This window comes from Nuphar pumila, chromosome 7 (genome assembly GCF_984573655.1).
Source record: "Nuphar pumila chromosome 7, dmNupPumi1.hap1.1, whole genome shotgun sequence".
Taxonomy (NCBI): domain Eukaryota; kingdom Viridiplantae; phylum Streptophyta; class Magnoliopsida; order Nymphaeales; family Nymphaeaceae; genus Nuphar; species Nuphar pumila.
The window spans coordinates 59,312,104-59,336,012 of NC_143255.1; the positions used below are offsets into that span (position 1 = coordinate 59,312,104).

Genomic DNA, 23,909 nt, shown 5'->3' on the forward strand with positions numbered 1-23,909 from the left:
TTTTTAATAAGGTTATGAAACTTTTTAAAATATGAGAATACATTGGATTTGAATCTAAGTAGATCCAAGTGTGTCTACTATAGTCATCTATAAAAGTAACATATATGAGAATTCACCTTTTGACATAATGGAATTCAGACCCCATACATCCGAATGCACCAAATATTCTAGATCTAAAAGAGAGCATTTTCATTTTACCAAGTATATAATCGTTACAAGTGAAATCCTTTTCCTTATAATATTTTTTCAAAAATGTCAAAAGAGATAATTTTGATATAGTTGAGTGTCCTAAACTTTTAGGCCAAATATCTAAATCATTTTCTTTGGCATAGTTACAAAAAGTATCTTTAAAAAGACATAAAGAGTTCATATAATAAATATCTCATCTCCTATGGCTTTGCCCAATCAGCTTCCGAAGGCACTCTCACAACACTTGAACAAAGTACGCAAAAGCGTAAAAATAATAAACATGCACTATGGCATGTATTTTATAGAAAGAACAAAAATGGTTGAGACTCTCAAGCTTCTAGATTACAAGGGGGAACACCCCTATTTATACAAGTGCCAAAAGGTGCAAAAGGGGGGGGCTCCCAAAGGAGTCCTTGGGAGCCCCCAACGGTCACATTTGTAACCGTTGGGGGCCCCCAACGACTCTATTGGGGGACCCCCAATGCACTTTAATAAATAACAAAAAAGAAAAAGAAAAAGTAAAAAGAATTACAAAAAAAATAAAAAATAAAAATTACAACATATTCCAAATGGAATATGCGCAAAATAATGAAATTACAAGAATACCCTTTTCAGAAAAAAATATATAAATATATATATTTATATATAGAGAGATATATGTACATATAATATATTATATGTAAATGTATCTCTATGTATATATATATATATATATATATATATTTATATTTACAATAATGATTTTTAGGAGACACATTTTAACACCCCCCCTTAAACTTACGGTGTGATAACCGCAAGTTTGTCAAGAAGGAAATGAAATCTGGGCGAACATAGAGCTTCTTCAAGTATTCTTCTCTGACATAATGACAGTCCATCTCTATATGTTTTGTTCACTCGTGAAAGGTGTGGTTCTTGGCAATGTAGATTGCACTTTTATTGTCACAGCATAGCTTTGTTGGTTCTTTGACAACCACTCCCATATCTTCCAAAAGACGTCGAATCCATACAATTTCCATGGTGGTAGATGCCATGGCTCTATATTCGACTTCAGTGGATGACAAAGAGACCTTATGTTGCTTTTTACATCGCCATGAGATCAAAGATTCTCCTAAGAAAATACAAAAACCAGTGGTGGAGTGACGGTTACTAGGGTCACCTCCCCAATCTGAGTCAGTATAAGAAAGTAATTTCAATTCAGAAGAAGAAGAAGATAGAAATACTCCCTTATTCACAGTTCTCTTCAAATATTTGATGATGCGAAGCACAACACTCATATGAACGGTTGTAGGAGCATGCTGAAACTGACTGGCGATGTGTATAGCATGTGACAAATCAGGTCGGGTAATGCTAAGATACATTAAAGAACCTACCAACTGCCTGTAAGGAGTAGGATCGGTTAGAGGAACACCGTCGTCAATCTTCATTTTTGCTCCCACAACTTCAGGAGTTTCGCATACTTTGTCATCAGAAATTCCTGACCTATCAATAATCTCGCAAGCAAGTTTAGACTGAGATAGAAAATAACCATGTTGCAAATAGGCAACCTCAATTCCAAGAAAATATGTCAGAAAACCCAAGTCTGACATTTCAAAATTTGAAGTCAATACGGACTTAATACCCTTGACTCCTTGAACATCATCACCTGTTATTAGCATATCATCAACGTAGAGTAACAAAATTACAATCCCTGCATTAGATTTTCTAGTAAACAAAGCAGTGTCAGTATAACATGAGGAAAAACCATTTTCCAGCATTACACTGGTAAACCTATCATACCAGGCTTTGGGGGCCTGTTTTAATCCATAGAGGGTCTTTCGAAGAAGAAAAACTTTATCTTTAGGAATTATCATGCCTGGTGGGGCATCCATATACACTTCTTCGTTAAGATCACTATTTAAGAAAGCATTTTTAACATCCATTTGAAAAATGTTACAATTTTTAATGAATACAATAGTAATAAAACACCTAACTGTAACCATTCGGGCTACAGGGGCAAAAGTTTCTTCATAATCAATTACATACTCTTGCTCATACCCTTTTGCAACTAAACGAGCTTTATACCTTTCTAGAGAACTGTCGCTCTTAGTTTTAACTTTAAAGACCCACCGACAGCCTATAGTTTTCTTTCCTATAGGTAAAGTTTGGAAATCCCAAGTTTCTGCCCTTTTAAGGGCATTAAGTTCACTTTGCATGGCTTCTTGCCATTCTATACATTTTTTAGCTTCTTCAAAATTTCTTAGTTCAAAATAAGAGTGAATGGCACTAAGGCAAGCCCTATATCGGGGTGAAAAAGAATCAAAAGAGACAAAACGAGTTGGAGGTCTTCTATTCCTTTCAGATCTTCTATGGTCAAGAATAGGAGTAAGCTCACTATATTGATCAATAGCACTTCTAAAGGTGTCTTGGTTTCTACGAGAGTAGGTTATTGGCTCACTTGGAATTCTACTTTCTTGTTCATTGAGTGAGTTATGTTCACCAATATCTCCATCATTTTCCTCATCATGGTTTAATGATACATCATCATCACTAGATATATCATCATTACTAGACAATAAGTCGAATAAGAAAGAGTAATCAAAATTTTCTTGTTGAGAAACATTTTTTTTCAAAACCACTCTCATTTTCTAAAAAAGTTACATTTCTAGAGACATATAGCTTATCATCTCGAAGGTCATAACAACGAAAACCTTTTTGAGTTTCGGAATAACCAAGAAAGACACAAAGAATAGCCTTGGGAGAGAGCTTGTCATTCTTATCCATAAGTATGAAACACTTACATCCAAAGACTCTTAACCTATTATAATCAGGTTCAAGCTTATGTAATACCTCAAAGGGAGATGTTTTTCCTAATATCCTAGAGGGTAAGCGATTTATCAAATAGACAGAAGCAAGAGCTGCTTCCGCCCAAAAGTTTTTAGGAATATTTTGAGATATAAGAAGAGTCCTAGTGGTCTCAATAATGTGCCTATGTTTTCTTTCAGCCAACCCATTCTGTTGAGGCGTTTTAGGACAAGACCTTTGGTGAACAATTCTATGATCCTCAAGATATACCTTAAATTGATTGGAGAGATATTCTTCCCCAGAGTCACTTCTAAAAATCTTTATGTTACTGTTGAATTGATTCTTAATCATTGAATGAAAATTTTTAAAACACGAAAACACTTCATGTTTAAACTTAAGAAAATATATCCACGAGTATCTGGAAAAATCATCCACAAATATTACGTAATAAGAAAAACCTTCTTTTGAAACAACAGGTGCAGGTCCCAAAACATCTGAATGAACAATTTCGAAAGTTTTATAAGAGAACATAGTTATTTGCTCAAAAGGTAAACTTCGCATTTTTCCGAGAATACAGTCATTACAAGAAAAAGAGCTTCTACATAGGTCTTTTGCAAGATGTAAATATGATAACTTGGTGATATTAGGATGACCAAGTCTTTTGTGCCACACATTTATATCTTTATGTCGGGCAACATTACACAAAACTTTTGGAACTTGAAGAGATTTCATATAGTATAAATCTCCTCTTCTAAAGCCTTCCCCAATCAATTTCCCAGACTGGCGATCCTGTATTAAACATTTATCACAAGAGAATTTAATATCGCAGCCATGGTCCGTGAGTTGAGAAACAGAGAGGAGATCTAAGTTTAGCTTAGGTATAAATCTGATTTTTGGAATAAAAAACTTTTGAGTTTCAAAATTACCTATTCCTTTAATTTCAAGAGAGGTTTCATCCGCAGTGGAGACATAAGATGGGGAGCCATTTTTCGAGTAATCGGAAAGTGAGAAAATGTTTGGGGACATATGAAAGGATGCACCGGAGTCCAAAAGCCAAGAGATTTTACCTGGAGAGGAAGAAGTGGATACGGCCGCACCGGAGGTAGATCCCTTGAGGAGAGGTTGAAGAGCTTCCACTATTTGATTTATAGAGAGGGTCCCACTCGAAGATGCCTCCTCCTTTTGCGGTACACCAGTGGTAGCCATGGCTAGGAGCTTCTTCCATTTGGGACTTACGGGTTTAATATGCCCCGGTTCTTTACAAAAATGACAAATAGTTTTGCTATAGTCCCTTTTTCCTCTTTGACCACCATTTTCACCTTGATTTTGAAATTTAAAGTGAGGGGGACGATAGGTTCTTACATTGTTTCCGGGTCTTGATACGGCATTGACCTCACTATTTTCTTCAATATTACAAGGGACCGCAAGAACATTTGGTCCTTGTTTACATAAATTCATATGAGTCTCTTCACCACTTAATTTGGTGAGAACATCTTCAAGAGAAGGTGGAGAAAAAGAGGAAAGAAGTGGATACGGCCGCACCGGAGGTAGATCCCTTAAGGAGAGGTTGAAGAGCTTCCACTATTTGATTTATAGAGAGGGTCCCACTCGAAGATGCCTCCTCCTTTTGCGGTACACCAGTGGTAGCCATGGCTAGGAGCTTCTTCCATTTGGGACTTACGGGTTTAATATGCCCCGGTTCTTTACAAAAATGACAAATAGTTTTGCTATAGTCCCTTTTTCCTCTTTGACCACCATTTTTACCTTGATTTTGAAATTTAAAGTGAGGGGGACGATAGGTTCTTACATTGTTTCCGGGTCTTGATACGGCATTGACCTCACTATTTTCTTCAATATTACAAGGGACCGCAAGAACATTTGGTCCTTGTTTACATAAATTCATATGAGTCTCTTCACCACTTAATTTGGTGAGAACATCTTCAAGAGAAGGTGGAGAAAAAGAGGAAAGAAGTGGATACGGCCGCACCGGAGGTAGATCCCTTGAGGAGAGGTTGAAGAGCTTCCACTATTTGATTTATAGAGAGGGTCCCACTCGAAGATGCCTCCTCCTTTTGCGGTACACCAGTGGTAGCCATGGCTAGGAGCTTCTTCCATTTGGGACTTACGGGTTTAATATGCCCCAGTTCTTTACAAAAATGACAAATAGTTTTGCTATAGTCCCTTTTTCCTCTTTGACCACCATTTTCACCTTGATTTTGAAATTTAAAGTGAGGGGGACGATAGGTTCTTACATTGTTTCCGGGTCTTGATACGGCATTGACCTCACTATTTTCTTCAATATTACAAGGGACCGCAAGAACATTTGGTCATTGTTTACATAAATTCATATGAGTCTCTTCACCACTTAATTTGGTGAGAACATCTTCAAGAGAAGGTGGAGAAAAAGAGGAAAGAAGAGATGACCTTATTTGCTCAAATTCGGGCCTTAGCCCATTCAAAAAGTTGAAGAACCGATCTTCTTCAAGTTGCTTGTGATGGAGCTCAATTGCCTCTCCACTCCATTTTGGTTCAAGCATTGCAAGCTCATCCCAAATAGAGGAAAGATCGGCAAAGTATTCCCTAATCGTCATTTCACCTTGAGTAAGGGAGATAGCCTTCTTTTGAAGATAATACTTATGAGATAGATCCCTTGATGTGTATATTTTTTCAAGATAATGCCAAGCTTCCGATGCCTTTTTGAACTTAATAATGTTGACATTAATCTTGGTTTCCACGGATGAGAAAAACCATGAAAGAATCTTGAAATTCTTCATTTCCCATTCATCGTGCTTCTTGGAATATTCTTCAAGGGCTTTGGTTCTTTCTTCTCCTTCAAGAATCTTGATTTTGCTTCCATTTACTACGGTAATCTTGGGTTCCGATTCCGGAATTGTGCCAAGTACATATCCTCATAGGCCCTTCCCTTTTATATGAGCCTCCATATTTCCGGCCCAAACATGATAGTTGGACCCATTTAATTTGAACCCAAGAGCAAAATAAGACTCTTTTTCGCCCATTAGAGAGTAAAGAGGGAGGGAGAAAGGCGTACCAACACAATATTTCCAACACCAACTTTGCACAAGATTCTTCTAAAATATTTGAGAAGAAAGATCCACCACTTCAAACTTCAAAGATCGGAAGACACGTTTTTTCGAGGCACTCAAAAAAAAGGAGAATCCCACGATCTTCAATAATCAACCTTGCTCTGATACCATGTAAAATTGTCTATGACAAGACAATATGCATACGAGCACAAATACTTTAGAAAAGATGTGCTCGAAGGCACTCTCACAACACTTGAACAAAGTACGCAAAAGCGTAAAAATAATAAACATGCACTATGGCATGTATTTTATAGAAAGAACAAAAATGCTTGAGACTCTCAAGCTTCTAGATTACAAGGGGGAACACCCCTATTTATACAAGTGCCAAAAGGTGCAAAAGGGAGGGCTCCCAAAGGAGTCGTTGGGAGCCCCCAACGGTCACATTTGTGATCGTTGGGGGCCCCAACGACTCTATTGGGGGACCCCAATGCACTTTAATAAATAACAAAAAATAAAAAGAAAAAGTAAAAAGAATTACAAAAAAAATAAAAAATAAAAATTACAACATATTCCAAATGGAATATGCGCAAAACAATGAAATTACAAGAATACCCTTTTCAAGGAAAAATATATAAATATATATATTTATATATAGAGAGATATATGTACATATAATATATTATATGTAAATGTATCTCTATGTATATAAATATATATATATATATATATATTTATATTTACAATAATGATTTTTAGGAGACACATTTTAACACATATAACCAACAAGCCTTTGATGAAAAAAAGACCTTACACCCATAATTGAAAATTTGAAAAACCGAGAAAAAGTTCAAGTTAAATTTTAGAATGACTCCAACTCTTGGAAAGAAAATTTCTTTAAAATCTTTTGAATTTTTTAAATTTTTTTTATACTTTTAGCATATCAAGAGAGGTTCCATCAGTGGTAGACACACATGAAAAATAAGAATTGGTGCAATCAGAAAGTAAGGATTCACTAGGTATCATGTGAAATAAATCTCATGAATCCAAAATTCAAGAAGTCTTACTTGGAGGAGAAGATGTAGACACGACAACACTAGAATTAGATGAGGTAGCTTTAGATATTGCAGAATAGCCTCTGTAAGTTGAGCAATGGACAAGTCTTTTATATCATTTTCTCTTTTGCCTCTCTTCTCGTTTGAGAGTTTCTTCACTTACTGCAGCTACCTTCTTTTTCAATTTAAGGCATTCTGGTCTTATGTGTCTCGACTCATTACAAAAGTGACAAATAATTCTCCTTCCTCCATTATATTTTTTCTCAAAAACTCTTTTCTCAAAGTGAGGAGTTTTATATGTCCTCACATGGTTTTCAGGCCTTGAAACGATAAAAACCTCTTCATTTGACTTGTTAATGCCAAGTCATATCTATCTTGATATACTTCGACAAGAGCTTCACTTATGAGAGGAGGTGGAGTTCTATGAAGAAAAGATGATCGTAGTTGCTAAAATTCTGATTTAAGACAATACAAGAAAGAAAAAAGGTTTTTTCTTTCAAATTGTTTTTGTTTTATTTCTATTGTCGGTCTTTCCTGCTTGAGTTCAAACATAGCTAGTTCATCCTATACAGGAGATAAGAGATCATAGTAGTCTCTAACACTTTTATCTCTTTGTTCGGTAGTACATACCTTTTTATGAAGAAAGTATAGGTGGGACATATCACCTTGAATGAGTGTACTCTTGAGGAAGAACCATGCATCACATGTTTTCTTGAATTTGATAATGTTAGTGGCGAATTTGAGTTCCATGGTATTCATAAACCATGAAAGGATTTGAGCATTTGTTGTTTTCCAATCCTCAAACTTATCTTGATAATCTTTCAAAGCTTGTTCGTTTTCTTAAACGGAGAGTACTTTCACTTGACCTCCTTCTTTCCTTATTAGCTTTAATTGAGGTTCGGAAGTGAATCCACTAACAAAACCCCATAACTTCAATCATTTGATGTGGTTTTCCATGACGGTTGACCACATAAAATAGTTGTTCTCATTAAGCTTGAAGGAGATGATGGAAAACTCTCTTTCACCCATGTTCACGATCAAGGAAATAAGTCTTCTAGGTGGAAGATGATGATCACCACCAATAAAGAGACTTAATAAAAAAAATTTGATACCGTGAAATGAAATAAGCAATACAATAGATGGCCACTAAGGGCTACATAAAATCACAAACACAAAGTGGCCACTAATAGACTAAATACACTCCCATAAAGGAGATACACAATAACACTTCACAAGAGAGCCAAAAGTAAAAAAATATGATTATATTAATTCACAAAATGCTAAGACAATCATTGCTTTACAATAGAGAGAGTGACCTTATTTATAGAGCCAAACAACAACAAAGGGAGGCCGTCCAACTAGCTGTTGAACTGCCTCCAACAGTCATGACTACCCCATGTTAAGTCTTATGTACTATATGTAATTACTCTATGTATTCTACCCCCCTTTTATTATAAAGTCTTATGTACATTGTGTAATTGTTAGGGGTAGTTTAGTCACTTTCTTTGTTGTCTATTTTGTTCTCATAAAAGGGGTGGTCAACACTTTTGTATAGTGAATACTTTGGAGATAATAAAACATAACTTGCAGCATTGCTCTCTCTCCCTCTTCTGTTCCTCTAAAAATGAGTTCAAGGAGACTGATTCAACTTGGTATCAAAGCCTCGTTCAAGCTGTTAGAGGATTGGGTGCGTAAAGGACAAAGGTAAGGCGCATTTTGTCTTAGAGAACATGATGCAAGTCAGCCCTTGAAGTTCGAATGTCAAAGTCGGCCTTGGCTGAGGTGAGATTCAGTTAGATGTTGATTTTAGAAGCTGACCCAAACAAAAAAACGAGATTTGGTGGAATATTGGAATTGTTATGATTTTTTCAAGATTTTCTAAAAATTGCCCCTTAGTGCGCAAATTTGGGGATTTCATAGATTGTGACCAAATCGGCAGGTTTGAAGCTCTAAGATTGGTTATGTTCAGGTCGTTTTGCCCTGGAGAACTTTTAGAAGGGGTTTGGTGGGCTCTTGTGGTGATTTGGAGGAGTTTCATCGTGGTTTTGGTGGGTTTTTGTGTGGCAATAACACGCAGCGCGTGTTTTTGTTTTGTGGTGATCAGTTTGATCACTTTGCTTTGATGAAAAAGGGTGCAATTAGGTAGTTTTCACCCTAGAAGATTGTTAAAATAGTTTTAGAGAGTTAATGTGGCGATTTGAAGGTGTTTTGTCAAGTTTTGGCATTCCTAAGTGTGGCGGTAACAATGTTTTTTTTTGCTGCTACACTTTGTTTTGAATCTTGGACTGCTGTAAGTGTGCATTGGTGGTGTTTGGTCTTCATAATGTATAGCTTGAGTTGTGTATGATATGAAAAAGGAAGGAATCTAGATTGCTCCAGTAAAACTGGAGGGAGCAAATTATGCGTGTAGGGTTGATTTTATGACAACAGTAATACTAGGGAAAGGTCTTAAAGGATATTTGGATGGCTCAAAAGTGAAACCCAAGCTCATTAGTGCTGATTTCGATAAAGCTTATATAGAGGTATAGGTTATAAATAATACAAGGGTTCATTGGAACAAAGAATAGCTATGAATCTTTCTAAATTTCTAAAGGCCAAACAAGCTTAGGTGTACCTCAAACAAGTATACAAACAAGAAAATTGGGCAAGGCATTAACAACTTACTCAAGAATTGAGGAGTATGCGATAAGAAAGTAAGTCAATTGAAGAATTTTATTATGATATGCAAAGAATTTGGGATGCTCTTACTCTTATGGAGGGTCAAACGAAATGTGAAAAGTGTGCAAAATGTGAGTCATGTGCTTCATGTCAAACTTGTTTGGGCCTCCTTGACCAGTATAAAGAAACTGACAGGGTCATTGGGTTTCTTATGATGCTCAGACCAGAATTTGATGAAACCAAAAGTGCTATCTTGCATCGTTCTCATTTGTCCTCTTTTACTATGGTCATAGCTGAATTGATAGCATAAGAGACTAACATGAAATGTCTTGGAACTTATTCATCGGGTAACAGTGTTATGGCAGTTTCTCAGTAGTTAGGTGGCAGAGGTGGTGGTAGAGTTGGAGGAAGAGGTGATTTGAGTGTTGGGAGAGATGTGACCTAAGGTATATTCGGTGTCATTATTGCAAAAAAATTGGCCATATGAAAAATTATTGTCCATTTCTCAAGAAAAAGAAAAGAGAAGTCTATACAAAACCTTCTGATGGTGAGGGCTTTAAGCCCAAGGATGAGCATATCAACAATAGTACTTTGTCTGATAGTATTTTCATGGCAAAATTTCCAGAATCCTTAGGTAGTGGTCAACTTCAGTTGTTGGAGAAGGTGCAACAATAGACTCAACAATTGCAACTGCTTGCCCAGTCAGTCATAGCTCCTTCCACTTCTGCTCCTACTTCTTCTGGTACTATTTTTTCAGGTAATTCTGGTTATGCTTTTGGTTGGTTAATAGACTCTGAAGCATCATGTCATATGACATCCCATGAAACTATTCTGACCAACTCCAATGGTATTTTTTGTACTGTTGATGGTTCTTCTATGTCTGTCTCAAAAGTATGTTATATTACTTTTGATTCTTGTCCTGGTAATAAGATAAATATTTCTCAAGGTTACCATGTTCAATCCCTTGCCATGAATCTTATCTCTCTTAGACAAATTACTAAACTCAATTGTAGTGTTACTTTCTCTCAACTTGGTTGTATGGTTCATGATCAGTTGTCAGGGAAGAAGATTGGGATTGACCATAGGAAGGGGGACTTATACTACCTGGACTGGATCGGTATGAGTGAGCAGAGTAATCAAGGTGTCAGAGTGGGAGCTGCTATTACAAATCAATCAGTTTTCATATTTTTAACTCTAGGTTGCAAAAGTTAGTGTCCTCAAAAAATTTTTGAAAGTCAGAATTAGTTGTATCAAGTCATGTCAAAGACTGAAAGTTGTAGGTTGGCAAAGGGTCATGCTTTGTCTTTTGGGTCCAGTGTTAAAGAAATAAAAAGTCATTTTGCTCTAGTACATTCTGATGTATGGGGTCCTTCACCTGGTATGTCTAAAAGATGATCATCATATTTTATTACTGTCATAGATGATTGTACGAGATATACTGGTTATACTTTATAAAAAATAGAAGTAAACTTTTTGGTATCTTTAAGAACTTATATGCTATGATTAGAAATCAACTTTCTACCAAGATTAAGACATTGAGATCGAACTCTAGTGGTGAATATGTAAGTTGTGTATTCGAAGAGTTCTTGCAGGAGAAAGTGTTTGGCATCAAAGATCTTGTTCTTACGGTCATGAGCAAAATGGAATGAGTAAAAGAAGGCATATCCGTGAAACAATAAAAGCACTTATTTTTGGAGGTGAAGTACCCAAAGTGTTTTTGGCAAATGCAGTTCAACTAAGTATTTATCTGATAAATTGTATGCCCTCAAGTGTGCTTAAGGGTATATCTCCATTTCAAAAGTTGATGGACAAATTTTGAATTATGATGTGATGAAAATGTTTGGGTGTATATGTTTTGTTTTGTTGCCTAGTAGATATAGAGATGTACTATATGTAATTACTGTATGTATCATCTCAAGTTTGAAGGAAAGTGTTAAGACTTATGTACTATATGTAATTACTCTATGTATTCTACCCAAGGTTGTTAGACTAGGAAGCAGAAGTGGAAGCGAAAGCGGGAAACAATACGGAAAGCGAAAGCGAGAAGGGATGCATTTTTAAATATATAGTCAGCAGGAAACGATTAATAAAAAAATATATATGAATTGAATGAGAATCAAAATGAAACACAAATAAAAACTAAAATAAAAGTGACTAATATTAAATTTCATGATTTTTAGTGTAAGAATTAAATTTTTAACAAAATCTAAAAATGATGACTATCAATTTAGTGAAAGCACATGAAAGTGAGTGAGAAGAGTCAGAAAAAACACACAAAAAGTTAAAAGAATGTATAATAAAAATAAATGAAGTGTGTGGAAAGCATATAAGAAGCGTGGGGGAATCGAGGTTCTCATCAAGTTTCGAAAGCGAGGAGTATCGTGCTTCTGAAGCGAGCTTCCCACCTATCTAAGAAGCTTCCGGTAACTCTAATTCTACAACCCCCCTTCCTTTTGTTATGAAGTCTTATGTACATTGTGTAATTGTTAGGAGCAGTTTAGTCACTTTCTTTGTTGCCCTATTTTGTTCTCATAAAAGGGGGTTGACACTTTTGTATAGTGAATACTTTGGAGATAATAAAACATAACTTGCAGCATTGCTCTCTCTCCCTCTTGTGTTCCTCTAACAAATGAGTTCAAGGAGACCATTCTAACACCCCCAACAGTCATGTTGACTAAAAACAGAATAAATAAAAAGAAACAAAACAGCCTCTACTAGGCTGTCTCTGTTATAGTAGATGAAATAACCAAAATACCCCTGATATATACATTATATATCCATCGATGATCAACTGCTTATCCTCTATGTTATCTTGGATGATATGATTGAGGATGTGATAATTGTCAGTCTCATGGCCCAGGATACGATGGTATACCCACAATACTTGGAAGGATCATCATTTCCCTTTAGCTGAGGCGACTTTGGTGGGGTTTGGCAGTTTGATCATGCTATTCTGAAGGAGAAGATCCATGAGGTCCACATAAGCCAGTAACTTGGGATGCCGAGAGATGAAGGGTGATTTGGTCCAATGCAGCATCGGGGGCAAGCCCCAGCAAGGAGAGAAAAGGGACTAGGGGAGGATGAAGAGAGGGGTTAATGAAGGAAGAGGATTTTGAACCGGCAAATTACTCGACATAGTCAGGAGTGAAGATGGAAGCTTTTAGGAAATTCCTACATGCATGCACAAACTCCTAAGAGAGTGAAGCTTCCGTCTCAAGCAGAAGCTAACAAACCATGTAAATAATGGCCTTTATCTACTTCGTACCATTTAAGACGCCCATTGGGAAGAAGGGAGACCTTACCCTCTACTAATGAAGAGGTATCATTTGCAATGACGGTGCAGAGGTTAGCGAATGACAAATCAAACAACCATGCATAATCAAATTCTCAAAGAGCTTGCACTACATACCTGGGGAGGATACAAACAGGTTGTATTCAGTTGGGATGTAACCAATTAATACTGAATGTATATATTTGGTTATGACCTAATGGTAATCGGAGTTCGAATGGGAGTCAGATGTTAGTCAGATTCGGATGCAAAACTCTAAATCTGAAAACAAATCTGCTTATTAGACGGATATTATCTTCTTTACTGAATCCAACTAGATAGATTTGCATTTGATCGGATATGCAACCCAGCCAGCAACTGACATCCCTACGTAAAGTATTTAAGTATGTCTGTCACCCTCCTAAACCTTTCACTGTAGAAACAACTCATATTACTTATCAAATAACATATTTAAACAAGAAATCAATCCGGAAAAATAAATGAACAAATATTCCAAAAATCTAACGTGGTGCTGCAACCTCCAATATTACCCAATTAGTGATGGCCACCTTAACCACTCTTAAGAAACATCTTATAGTAGGCACAACCATTAACATGTATTGATCTCAATCGACCAGAACTTATTTGTCCAATGCTGCTGGGCTTAAACAATGTTTTCATTTTTCCTCTCAGCAATTCCACCATTTCATATGTGGTAGAGCAGATAAAATATCTTTACTTTCTTCAGTTATGGACAATAAAAAAACTTTTTAAGATATGACATTTGGAAAAGGTTAAGTTGTTCAAAGGGGAAGCACAAACAGTGGCGAAAGTTTATTAGCATCTCCAACTATCATATTTTTTCAGAAAACAACTACTGGCTTCCCACAAGATTGACTTATAGAATAGTAATTAATATAGATCCAGAAACATCATGTAGACTTAAATTCTCAGCCCAGATGCAGATATGAATGCCTCAACGTGCTAACTTCAATTGTGAATGTAAATAAACAGAGAATGCTTTTCTTTTTTCACATTAAATGCAGAGACGGAAAAGAAGGGAAAGGAACAAAAAAACAAAAAAACAAAAAAACAAAAACATTAAGTAAATTTTGCTATATCAAACTACAAGAAGTGCAAATACGAACCAAGATGGTTACCTTTTATAAAATCTGGCAACCCATGGTGCAAGCTCTGTAATTTCTGGGTTCCTTTCATTCTTAGCATAATAATCAGACCAGTAACAAGGTAATACGCCAGAAGGGAGTCCTCCACTCATGGAGTCATACACACAAAGAGGCAGCCATTCTTCACCCCCATTCATTCGCCTCTTTCTTTCTCTTGGGTAAGCTAATGGTGCCTGGATATACCTGCAAGAATAAAAAAATATTTTTATTATACTGATCCAAGTGTAAGACTTCCATATCATGAAAAGATTCAGGTGACATGACCATTGCAAATTTTGAGGCACCTTATCCCATTGAGCATAGCATCCCAGCAGAAATGAGTATGACCAAAAATGTGACAAGCAGAACCATTCCCTGCTGCTCCATGTATAGATCTTATGCGTGCTTCCAGACAATCTGAACCTATAATCTTTGGTAGGTCTGGATAAAATAGCATTCTTTTTTCTGGACAGAGTTCTTGTCTGAAACCCACAATATTTGCAAGTTGCAACCCATTATCTTGCAGTACTAAAAAACTAATCACAAGGAACTATTTTAACTATTCACTTTGGAGATTAAATTCATTAACATTGCTAGCTTGCCAAAAACTAATAGGTGCTGATATCACGAAACCTATATCACATTCATTTCAATGATCATGTACTCAACAGGTACACTTAGTTCTCAAGGTTGTGATTCTGCAGTTTGTAGGCATTTTTTTATTTTTTCCCATTTTTGTCTTTTTTAAGCGTAAAGAACCATAGAAGCAGAAAATCAGATTCTAAGGTATGTAACTTGACCTTGGAACAAAATGAGAAAATGTAATAATTTGACTACATCTCCTCCGCACTTCCTCAACTGCATGAAGATATCTGGCATTCATTTTATCAAAGTGCAGAGCAAGAGATCTATCTTTTCTTGTCAGTTTACGTGGCCATATGCACGCATGAAAGTCCTTGCAGGCCTGCACAAATAAAAAATGCAAGTTTATGAATGGTTTACTATTCCTATACATGACAACAAAAAGGAGAAGAGGTATGCCAAACAGGTATGATGAGGTCACAAAGATCCCTTTGATATCCACACAGAGAAGAGTAATAAGATCATTAAAGAGTAACATAAACTATGTAAAGCATATTACATCAACTGTGACAATTAATTGTAAATGAAGCATTACAAATTCTGAGCAGCCTCAACTTTTGTCAATATAAAATTGCTTACACATCTTCTTCTTAAAGGAAAAAAGAAAGGAAATTGCATACTTCTATAGGGGAATGAAAGCATATGAAGTTACAGATAAGTTGTTTCATCGAGAGAATTCCATGATTTGGAGGTGAAACTTTCAGAGATGCGAAAGGCTGTTGCTGCTACTGGTGCTGAGTCTAATAACAGTCATCGGCTGGAGGTTGCCAAGCAGGGAAACAGGTCCTTGATTAGTGTTTTGGTTGACCCCTAGCTTTTGGAGGCCCCACTCTGCGTGGCGGAAAGGCGGCTTATTGCAGCAAGCACGTATTTAGTAAGAATCCATGCTTTTCCTTATTGTATGTCGTCTCTGTTAAGATTAGTCGACCTTTTGAGGTTTCAAGTATTATTTATTCTTAAAGGTGGTTATTTGATATTTTATATATAATGAGGGACCCGTATGTAATTTTTACTTTTTGGCTGACCTCTGTTTAAACAAGAGGTGATTAGCCCTAAATGAAATAACGAATTACATTCTTTCTCAGCCGATCTCTCTCTCTCTCTCTCTCTCTCTCTCTCTCTCTCTCTCTCTCTCTCTCTCTCTCTCTCTCTCTCTCTCTCTCGGTTCCTATGTACCCCATTATAGCTTTTCACATGGTATCAGAGCAGCAGGTCTTGGGAGCGTGAGCACGTGTTCTGTCTGCACCAAAGGTGTGCGTCAAGTGTTGTCTGCACCAAAGCTCGAGTAAAGGAAAAAGGTGCGAGTATTTTGGTTTTTTTTAAGAGTTGCATAGATCTGATGTCGGACAAGTGTAATGACACAAATCTGTAATCAGATCTAAAGGCCACGATAATTTTTTTGTCAACAAGATCGAGTATCGGCAGCCATGGATGATGTGCAAAAGCCAAAAAAATTTCTTTTCTGATTATGGGTCTAAGTGGAAGTGAAGAAAAATTATACTGCTCAGTCGTAGATCTGGATATTCAAGAATCTGGATGTCGAAAAAAAAAAACATATATGTGTTATCTGGGGTCGGTGTGAATCTTGTGGTATGGGGAAGATTTTTTTTTACTCATCTGATGCTGCTGTGATTTCTGTTTCGTGGAAAATATCTTATCTGCACAGATCATAGATTTAATGATCCATTGTTTTGTTTTGGTCATGGACCTAGATGGCATGTTTGAAATGGTTCGGGCTATTTCAGATCTGTTGTTGTGACTCATCACCGTTTTTGTTGTGTGTTGAACAACCTAATGTGGTCGTGAAATATTCAGTTTCGAACTCTGAGTGATCTAAAGAGGGAATCTGATCATTGTTTGTTTTGTGAATCTGGGATAAGTTTTCTTTTGTCATTTATTGCAGCAGTATTATCAGCTAGTGTTTTTTCATTATGGGTGAAGCTTCGAAACTCGATTCCAAGAACAAGACTATTGGGGAATATAAGGCATTTGCAAATCCCTTCTCGTATGGCTTTTCTGTGAAATTGAATGAAACAAACTATGCCAGGTGGTCCAGAACTTTTATGATGTCGGTATCTTGTCATTGTAGAAAACACATATTATTGAAAATTGAACCAGATGATAAAGTGGGAAAATATATCACTTGCGATGAAGATAATGACATTGTTATGTCATGGATCATGAATAGTGTTGAGCCCCATATTGCAGATGGTCTAATTTACTATAATACCACTAAACAGATGTGTGACAATATTCAAGATACGTACTCTCAAGAGACTAATGTGAGTCGTATACTGCACAAGAGATATATAATTTGCAACAGGGAGATCAAACCTTGGCTCAGTACTATGCCTCTGTCAAAGCAGCATTTGAAAGACTTAATGCTCACAGACTTCTTTGTTGTTCGAAGCAAAAGGATCATCAAGAACAGACTATGGTTGTTCGGTTTCTCACAGGCTTATCTTCAGAATTCTCTATTGCTAAAGTCCAAATATTGACTGGATCTGATATACCTACGATTGTTGATGCATACAATCGCTTGAGTAGACTTGTTTTTTCTCTTTCACAATCTCATTCTATATCTCAAACATCTGCTCTAGTTGTCCCATCGAGTTATGAACGTGGAAATACTCAAAATATTAGAGGACGAGGTCGTGGAAGAGGTATGGGAGGTAGAGGTAGACTTCAATGTACTTTCTGTGAAAAATCAAGATACTTAGAAGATCGTTGCTGGGATAAACATGGATGGTTAGCCTTCTATTCATCAAAGCCTAATGTTCCAAAAGCTAATGTTACAACACTAGAGGTAGCAAATGCAAATAAAACTACACTTGCTAGCGACTGTATCACTCTTAGTCGAGCAAAATATGATGAACTGATAGCTCGTCAGCCTTCAAGCTCCTCTTCTCCTGTAGCTGGTGTTGCCTACTCAACAGGGGATCATCTTCATAAAAATGATAGTAAGTGGATTATTGACTCTGGTACCTCCAGACATTTGTGTGAAAATTCTAATTTCTTTTTAGATCTAAAGGATATTACTGCTCATCGGGGAGTCTCATTAGCAGATGGGAGTTCTTCTCCTGTTGTTGGTCAGGGAAATATTTCTATATCTTCTTCTTTGCAGTTGAAAAATGTCCTTCATGCTCCCTCATTTCCTCAGAGTTTACTATCAGTGAGTTGTCTTACAAAAGAGCTAAACTGTAGAGTGATATTTGATCCTGTGGGTTGTCATTTTCAAGATTTACTGACGGGGAAGAAGATTGGTGGAGGCTATGAAGAAAATGGAGTCTACTACCTGCATCATCCAATGAGGGGCATTTATGCTGTTGTAGATTACTCTTCCAGTCTTATTCAGTGGGATCGTCGTCTTGGTCACCCTTCATTGTCAAAGCTTCGTTATGTCTTTCCTCAAATTCCGTCTACTACATCATTTCATTGTGAAGCATGTCAGTTGGGCAAGCATCATCGGAGTTTGTTTCCTTCTAGTCAGAGTCAGTCCAGTCATAAGGTCTTGAACTTCTTCATGCAGATGTATGGGGTCCTAGTAAGATTCCTACCAAGACTCAGTGTCGATATTATCTTGTTATTGTTGACGATTTTTCTAAGTTGTCTTGGGTGTTCTTAATAAAAGAAAGATCTAAAGTTTCTAGTATTATCAAATCATTAGTTATTGAAATAAAAACTCAGTTTGAATCTGTTGTCAAGATTGTTCGCACTGAAAATGCACTTGAGTTTAAAACCAAAGCTTTGTTGCAATTTTATCAAGATCATGGCATTCAACCTCAAACCTCTTGTGCCTATTCTTCCCAACAAAATGGGGTGGTTGAGCGAAAACACAGGCACCTCCTGGATGTAGCACGTACCCTTATAATTCAATCCAATGTTCCTGCTTTATATTGGGATGATGCGGTTATCACTGCTTGTTATCTGATCAACCACATGCCTTCATCATCTGTGGGAGATCAAATTCCTTTGCATATCCTAAATCCTAATGCTCCGCTTTTCTCTCTCTCGCCCAAGGTATTTGGGTGTGTTTGCTTTGTGCACAAACTTGGATCTGACCGTGATAAATTAGCTGCTCAAGCAACTAAGTGTATGTTTATAGGTTATCCAAAAAATCAAAAGGGGTATCGATGTTATGATCCTATTTCTCGGCGAGAGTACGTCAGTGTGGATGTATCTTTCTTGGAGTCCATTCCATATTATTCTAGTACTGGTGCTCAGATGCAAGTTGATCAAGATGACTCATTTCCCCTTCCTATCCCTCCTTTTCCCTTGGAATTTGTACCCCAATTACCGAATCCAACTTTACCTTCCTCACGATTTCATAATCCTCCTTTGGTATATGTGCGTAGAGCTCCACCTCCTCATGTGCCTTCATCTTCTTCTCCTGAGGTAAGTGCTCCTGATAAAAGTGATCTACATGTTGATGATAACAGGCCAATCGCTCTACGGAAGAGGACACGACAATGTACCTTATATCCTATATCTCACTTTGTGTCCGATGCTAGACTTGGCAGTCAGATGAAAGCTTTTATTTCAGTCTTATCTGTTAAAACTATTCCTCTGAGCTATCAATAGGCAGAGCTCGATAGCAGGTGGAAGCAGGCAATGCAAGATGAAATGGATGCCTTATTGTCTCAACAGACATGGGACCTAGTTGTTCCTCCATTGGATGGAGACATTGTTGGATGCAAATGGGTATATACCATTAAGTACAAATCAGATGGCTCAATTAAAAGATACAAGGCCAGATTAGTTGCAAAAGGGTATACTCAGACATATGGTGTTGATTTCTTTGAAACTTTTTCTTCTGTCGCACGGATGGGCATCATTCGCCTTGTTCTCTCCGTAGCAGTTCATCATGGATGGAGTCTGTGTCAATTAGATGTGAAAAATGCATTTCTGTATGGGGATCTGTCTGAGATAGTATACATGCAACAACCTCCTGGGTTCGAGGTTGAGGGGGAGTGTCAGAAGGTGTGCAGATTAAGAAAGGCGATATATGGTCTAAAACAAAGTCCTCGTGCATGGTTTCAAAAGTTGTTTGAAGTGATGTCAAAGTTTGGCTTCAATAGGCCAGCGTCAGACCATACATTATTTATTAAGAAAACTAACTCAGGTCTAGTTGTTATGGTGGTATATGTGGATGACATCATCCTTACAGGAGATGATATGAAAGATATTGCAGCTACAAAGGCTCATCTTCAAAAACACTTTGTTACAAAAGACCTTGGTCCACTTAGATATTTTCTGGGTATAGAAGTTGTCAGGAGCAGTGAAGGTATGGTTTTATCTCAACGAAAGTATGTTCTGGACTTGTTAAAAGACAGGAATGTTGGGAGCTAAACCAGCGAATATTCCCATGGATCATAAAGTTCAGTTGTTCGAAGAGGGGTCAAAACCTGTTGATAGCAAAAGCTATCGCTCACTGGTAGGAAAGCTACTATATGTGACTGTGACTAGACCGGATATTGCTTTAGCAGTAAGCAAGGTTAGCCAATTCATGGACAAACCGACTGAGGTATACTGGAATGCTGCAGTAATGATACTCAGGTACTTAAAATCTTCTCCTGGAAAGGGGTTATTATTCAAGAAATGAGGGACCCTAGAAATAGTTGTTTACTTTGATGCTAACTATGCCGGATCTGTAGAGGATAGAAAATCTACCACAGGATTCTGTGTGTTTGTGGGAGATAACTTAATTTCATGGATAAGTAAGAAACAAAACGTGGTTGCTAGGTCAAGTGTTGAATCAGAATATAGGGCTATGGCCCAAACAGCAGCTGAATTGATATGGGTTTGAACTGTTCTAAATGATTTTCAAGTGAAGGTTTTATCCCCTATGGTAATGATGTGTGATAACAAGGCGGCTACATATATAGCAAATAATTATGTATTTCATGAGAGGACAAAACATATTGAGGTTGACTGCCACTACGTAAGAGATATGGTTCAAGCTGGTCATATCGCTACCAAACATCTAAAGTCGAAGGACTAAGTTGCATATATTTTTACAAAGCCTCTTGCTAGACCCAGTTTCTCAAAATGTTGCGGCAAGCTGAACATGATTGATATCTATGCTCCAGCTTGAGGGGGAGTGTTAAGATTAGTCGACCTTTTGAGGTTTCAAGTATTATTTATTCTTAAAGGTGGTTATTTGATATTTTATATATAATGAGAACCCGTATGTAATTTTTACTTGTTGGCTGACCTCTATTTAAACAAGAGGTGATTAGCCCTAAATGAAATAACGAGTTACATTCTTTCTCAGCTGATCTCTCTCTCTCTCTCTCTCTCTCTCTCTCTCTCTCTCTCTCTGCCTTGGTTCCTGTGTACCCCATTACAGCTTTCCAGGGTCTCTACTGCAAAGGGTGGAACCATTGCAAAAGCTTGGAATGTTTCACATGGGTGGATATTGCCTGGGAGGAGGCAGCTTAGAATTAGAGAGTTCGGGGATGATTATTGCTTATGAGCATTACTGCAAAGTTGTAGACCTTTATGTGTTTAGGATGCCCTCTTTGGAGACACTCTGACTCCATTACATTTTCTGTTCCATCCTGACGGGTAGTTCAGCTTTTCTAAATCAAGATTTGTGGCTACGGGTATGTCTCCAAGAGCTGCTATTGTTGCTTCGTTAGATTCACAAAACAGGCCACTAACCCAATTGAATATTAGAGACTCGGTTGGCAGTTGGTGAGCAGATGTTATTTGTATAGGAAGGCTGAATAAGATCAGATTCATTTGTTTTGGCATGTTCTTACTTCCAGAGGTTGGTACGCCTTACCTGGTTAATTGAGCTATGAAAAGGGACAAGAAATGGTGCCTTCTCTGGCATTGGTGACCATATCAAGCATGGTGGCTGGTTCGGAAGGAGCATAATTTTAGAATCTTTGAAGAATGAAGAGCATGCCACAGAACCTGAAGTGCTTCACAGCAAATTGCAAGCATGCCTTAGGTAATAATCTGTTAACTGATGGAGTCTTTCGAACCAGGCTGAATAAGATCAGCTTCATTTGTTTCGGCATTGTTCTTACTTCCAGAGGTTGGTACACCTAACCTGGCCAGAATGTATAGCGGAAATGAGGGAGGGTGGTTTTGCATATCAGAGATCTAATTTTGGCTTATTGAGCTAAGAAAAGGGAGAAGAAATGGCACCTTCTCTGGCATTGGTGGCCAAAGCAAGCATAGTGGCTGGTAAGGAAGTAGCGTAATTTTAGAATCTTTGAAGAATGAAGAGCATGCCACAGAACCTGAAGTGTTTCACAGCAAATTGCAAGCATATCTTAGGTCATAATCTGTTAGCCGGTGGGGTCTTTCGAACCTGAATTGGGTGGGGGTTTACAGAATAGGAAGATTGTAGCTTCTTGCCCGAGACTTTTTTCACCAACTTATGTATTTTGCTATCATTATCTTAATGAAGTTGTATTTCTCTTTCAAAAAAGAAAAAAAGTCACACGTGTGAGTGGATGATACTAGTTCCATGTCATAAATCACCAAATACTTTTCTACTTCAAGTATCAAGAAAGAAATATGTCAAGTGATCAGAATGAATCATCAAATATGTCAATGAATTGATCTCCATCAACTGCTCATAAGCATCTGATGGAATGAAACTGCTTTTGGTATAAGAATATACTATCACATACGCTTTCAGGTAAGAGGAGAAGATGAAAAGAAAATCACAAAAAGTAACCCAGACTCTAGAGAAGCCAAATTATTAACAAACCCAAATGCATCCCACCAACAATTATTAGATGCTGGAGTAGTAACTAACCATTTCCAGTGAAGGAATCCTTACACCAGTTATATTTCTCTCCTTATCAAAGCTCTGCAGTCAAATGTACAATGGTCAAGGGGTGGTGCAAAGAGAAGAACTTACATGTGCATCAAGCAAGGCATCTCACTTCACGTTGCATGGGTTCATCAAGAAGTACGAAATAAGTCTAAAAGATACAGCTGAAAAAAGTGATAGCACTTACCTCATCATACCAAGAGAACAGAGGAACAATTCCCAAACCATCAACAATCCTTGGGCTGGTCTCGATTCCAAGCTTACTACACGCATCAAGCAATGCATTCAGCTTCTCTAGTGAATCAAGCTGAAAGTAGGAGATCATGCTAGGTTTTGAGTCATTCAACACTTAAGGAGGCCCTTTCAATAAAAATAAATAAATGAAAGAAAATCACTAGACAAACGGATCTGTCTTCGTTTTTTTTTTTTAATTTGGTAACTTGACTGATTACATCCCAAAGAAGCGGCGAGACATTAAATGTCTATGGAGGACCTCATACAATCCTTCCTACTACATTTGAACCATTTGATCAAAAGGATTTAGACAATCAAGACACCAATGTAATCTTAAACCAAAAGTTCCACAAGAAAAAACATAACAATCATGTCCGAGTTGGGAGAAGAAAAGCTCTTACATATTTGCCCTCCTCTCTTCTGCACCAAACATCATGATTGCCTGGTACAAAGAAAACATCTCGAAATCTATCCTTCAGCATGGACATGGTCAGCACAAAGTTTTTATATGTTTCAGCTACATCACCAGCAACGATAAGAAGGTCATTTTTGTACTGAAGGGCTGGCAAGTGCTTAACCCACTCCATGTTTTCAGGGTAGTCAGTGTGCAAATCAGAAAGGGCAAAGACTCGAGGGCAGGCAGGCGGCATCTTAATATGTTCCTTAGCCATACTTTTACATCGGTGCTTACGGATTTTCCTCATGCAAACGTTGCTGGTTTCGCTGTTGGGTTCTTGCTGCACATAATTATCACTTGAATAGCAGAAATCGACACATTGGTGTCTTGGCACACCCAAGCAAGAACGTAAAATACCATCCATGCTTGATTACTACTCGGTAAACTAATGATATCAGTAAGAACGAAGCTTCAGCATCCAACGTTTATGCAATTTCCCTGCACGATTATGCAAATTTTAAGAACCAAAGAACAATCCAATTTACCCAGTGAAAAAAGAGGATACCCGATTCTCAAATCGTTTTGCAGAAAACTGGCGTGACAACGAAAATACATCTCCACATACATTAGGAAAAAATAACAAAATAAAGTGGAAAAAAAAAGAAATCCACAAGTTCTTCAAT

General features: G+C 37.3%; 1 protein-coding gene across 2 annotated transcripts in view; it reads right to left on the reverse strand.

The window, feature by feature from the left end:
- LOC149832340 (uncharacterized) overlaps positions 1–23,574 on the reverse strand; it is a 37,982-nt gene extending 14,408 nt beyond the window's left edge. Inside the window, exons 1-6 of one of the 2 annotated variants that reach the window (XM_090012427.1) lie at positions 23,231–23,574; positions 22,783–22,902; positions 22,578–22,631; positions 14,959–15,122; positions 14,464–14,640; positions 14,153–14,362 (exon numbers count right to left, since the gene is read on the reverse strand). In XM_090012427.1, the coding sequence (XP_089868553.1) occupies positions 14,153–14,362; positions 14,464–14,640; positions 14,959–15,122; positions 22,578–22,631; positions 22,783–22,902; positions 23,231–23,533 (1,028 nt within the window). In that variant the 5' untranslated portion in view covers positions 23,534–23,574. Of the gene's footprint in view, positions 1–14,152; positions 14,363–14,443; positions 14,641–14,958; positions 15,123–22,577; positions 22,632–22,782; positions 22,903–23,230 lie in introns of those variants that run through there. The other variant, XM_090012428.1, reaches the window with a different exon arrangement.
- Positions 23,575–23,909: the final 335 nt, after the last annotated feature.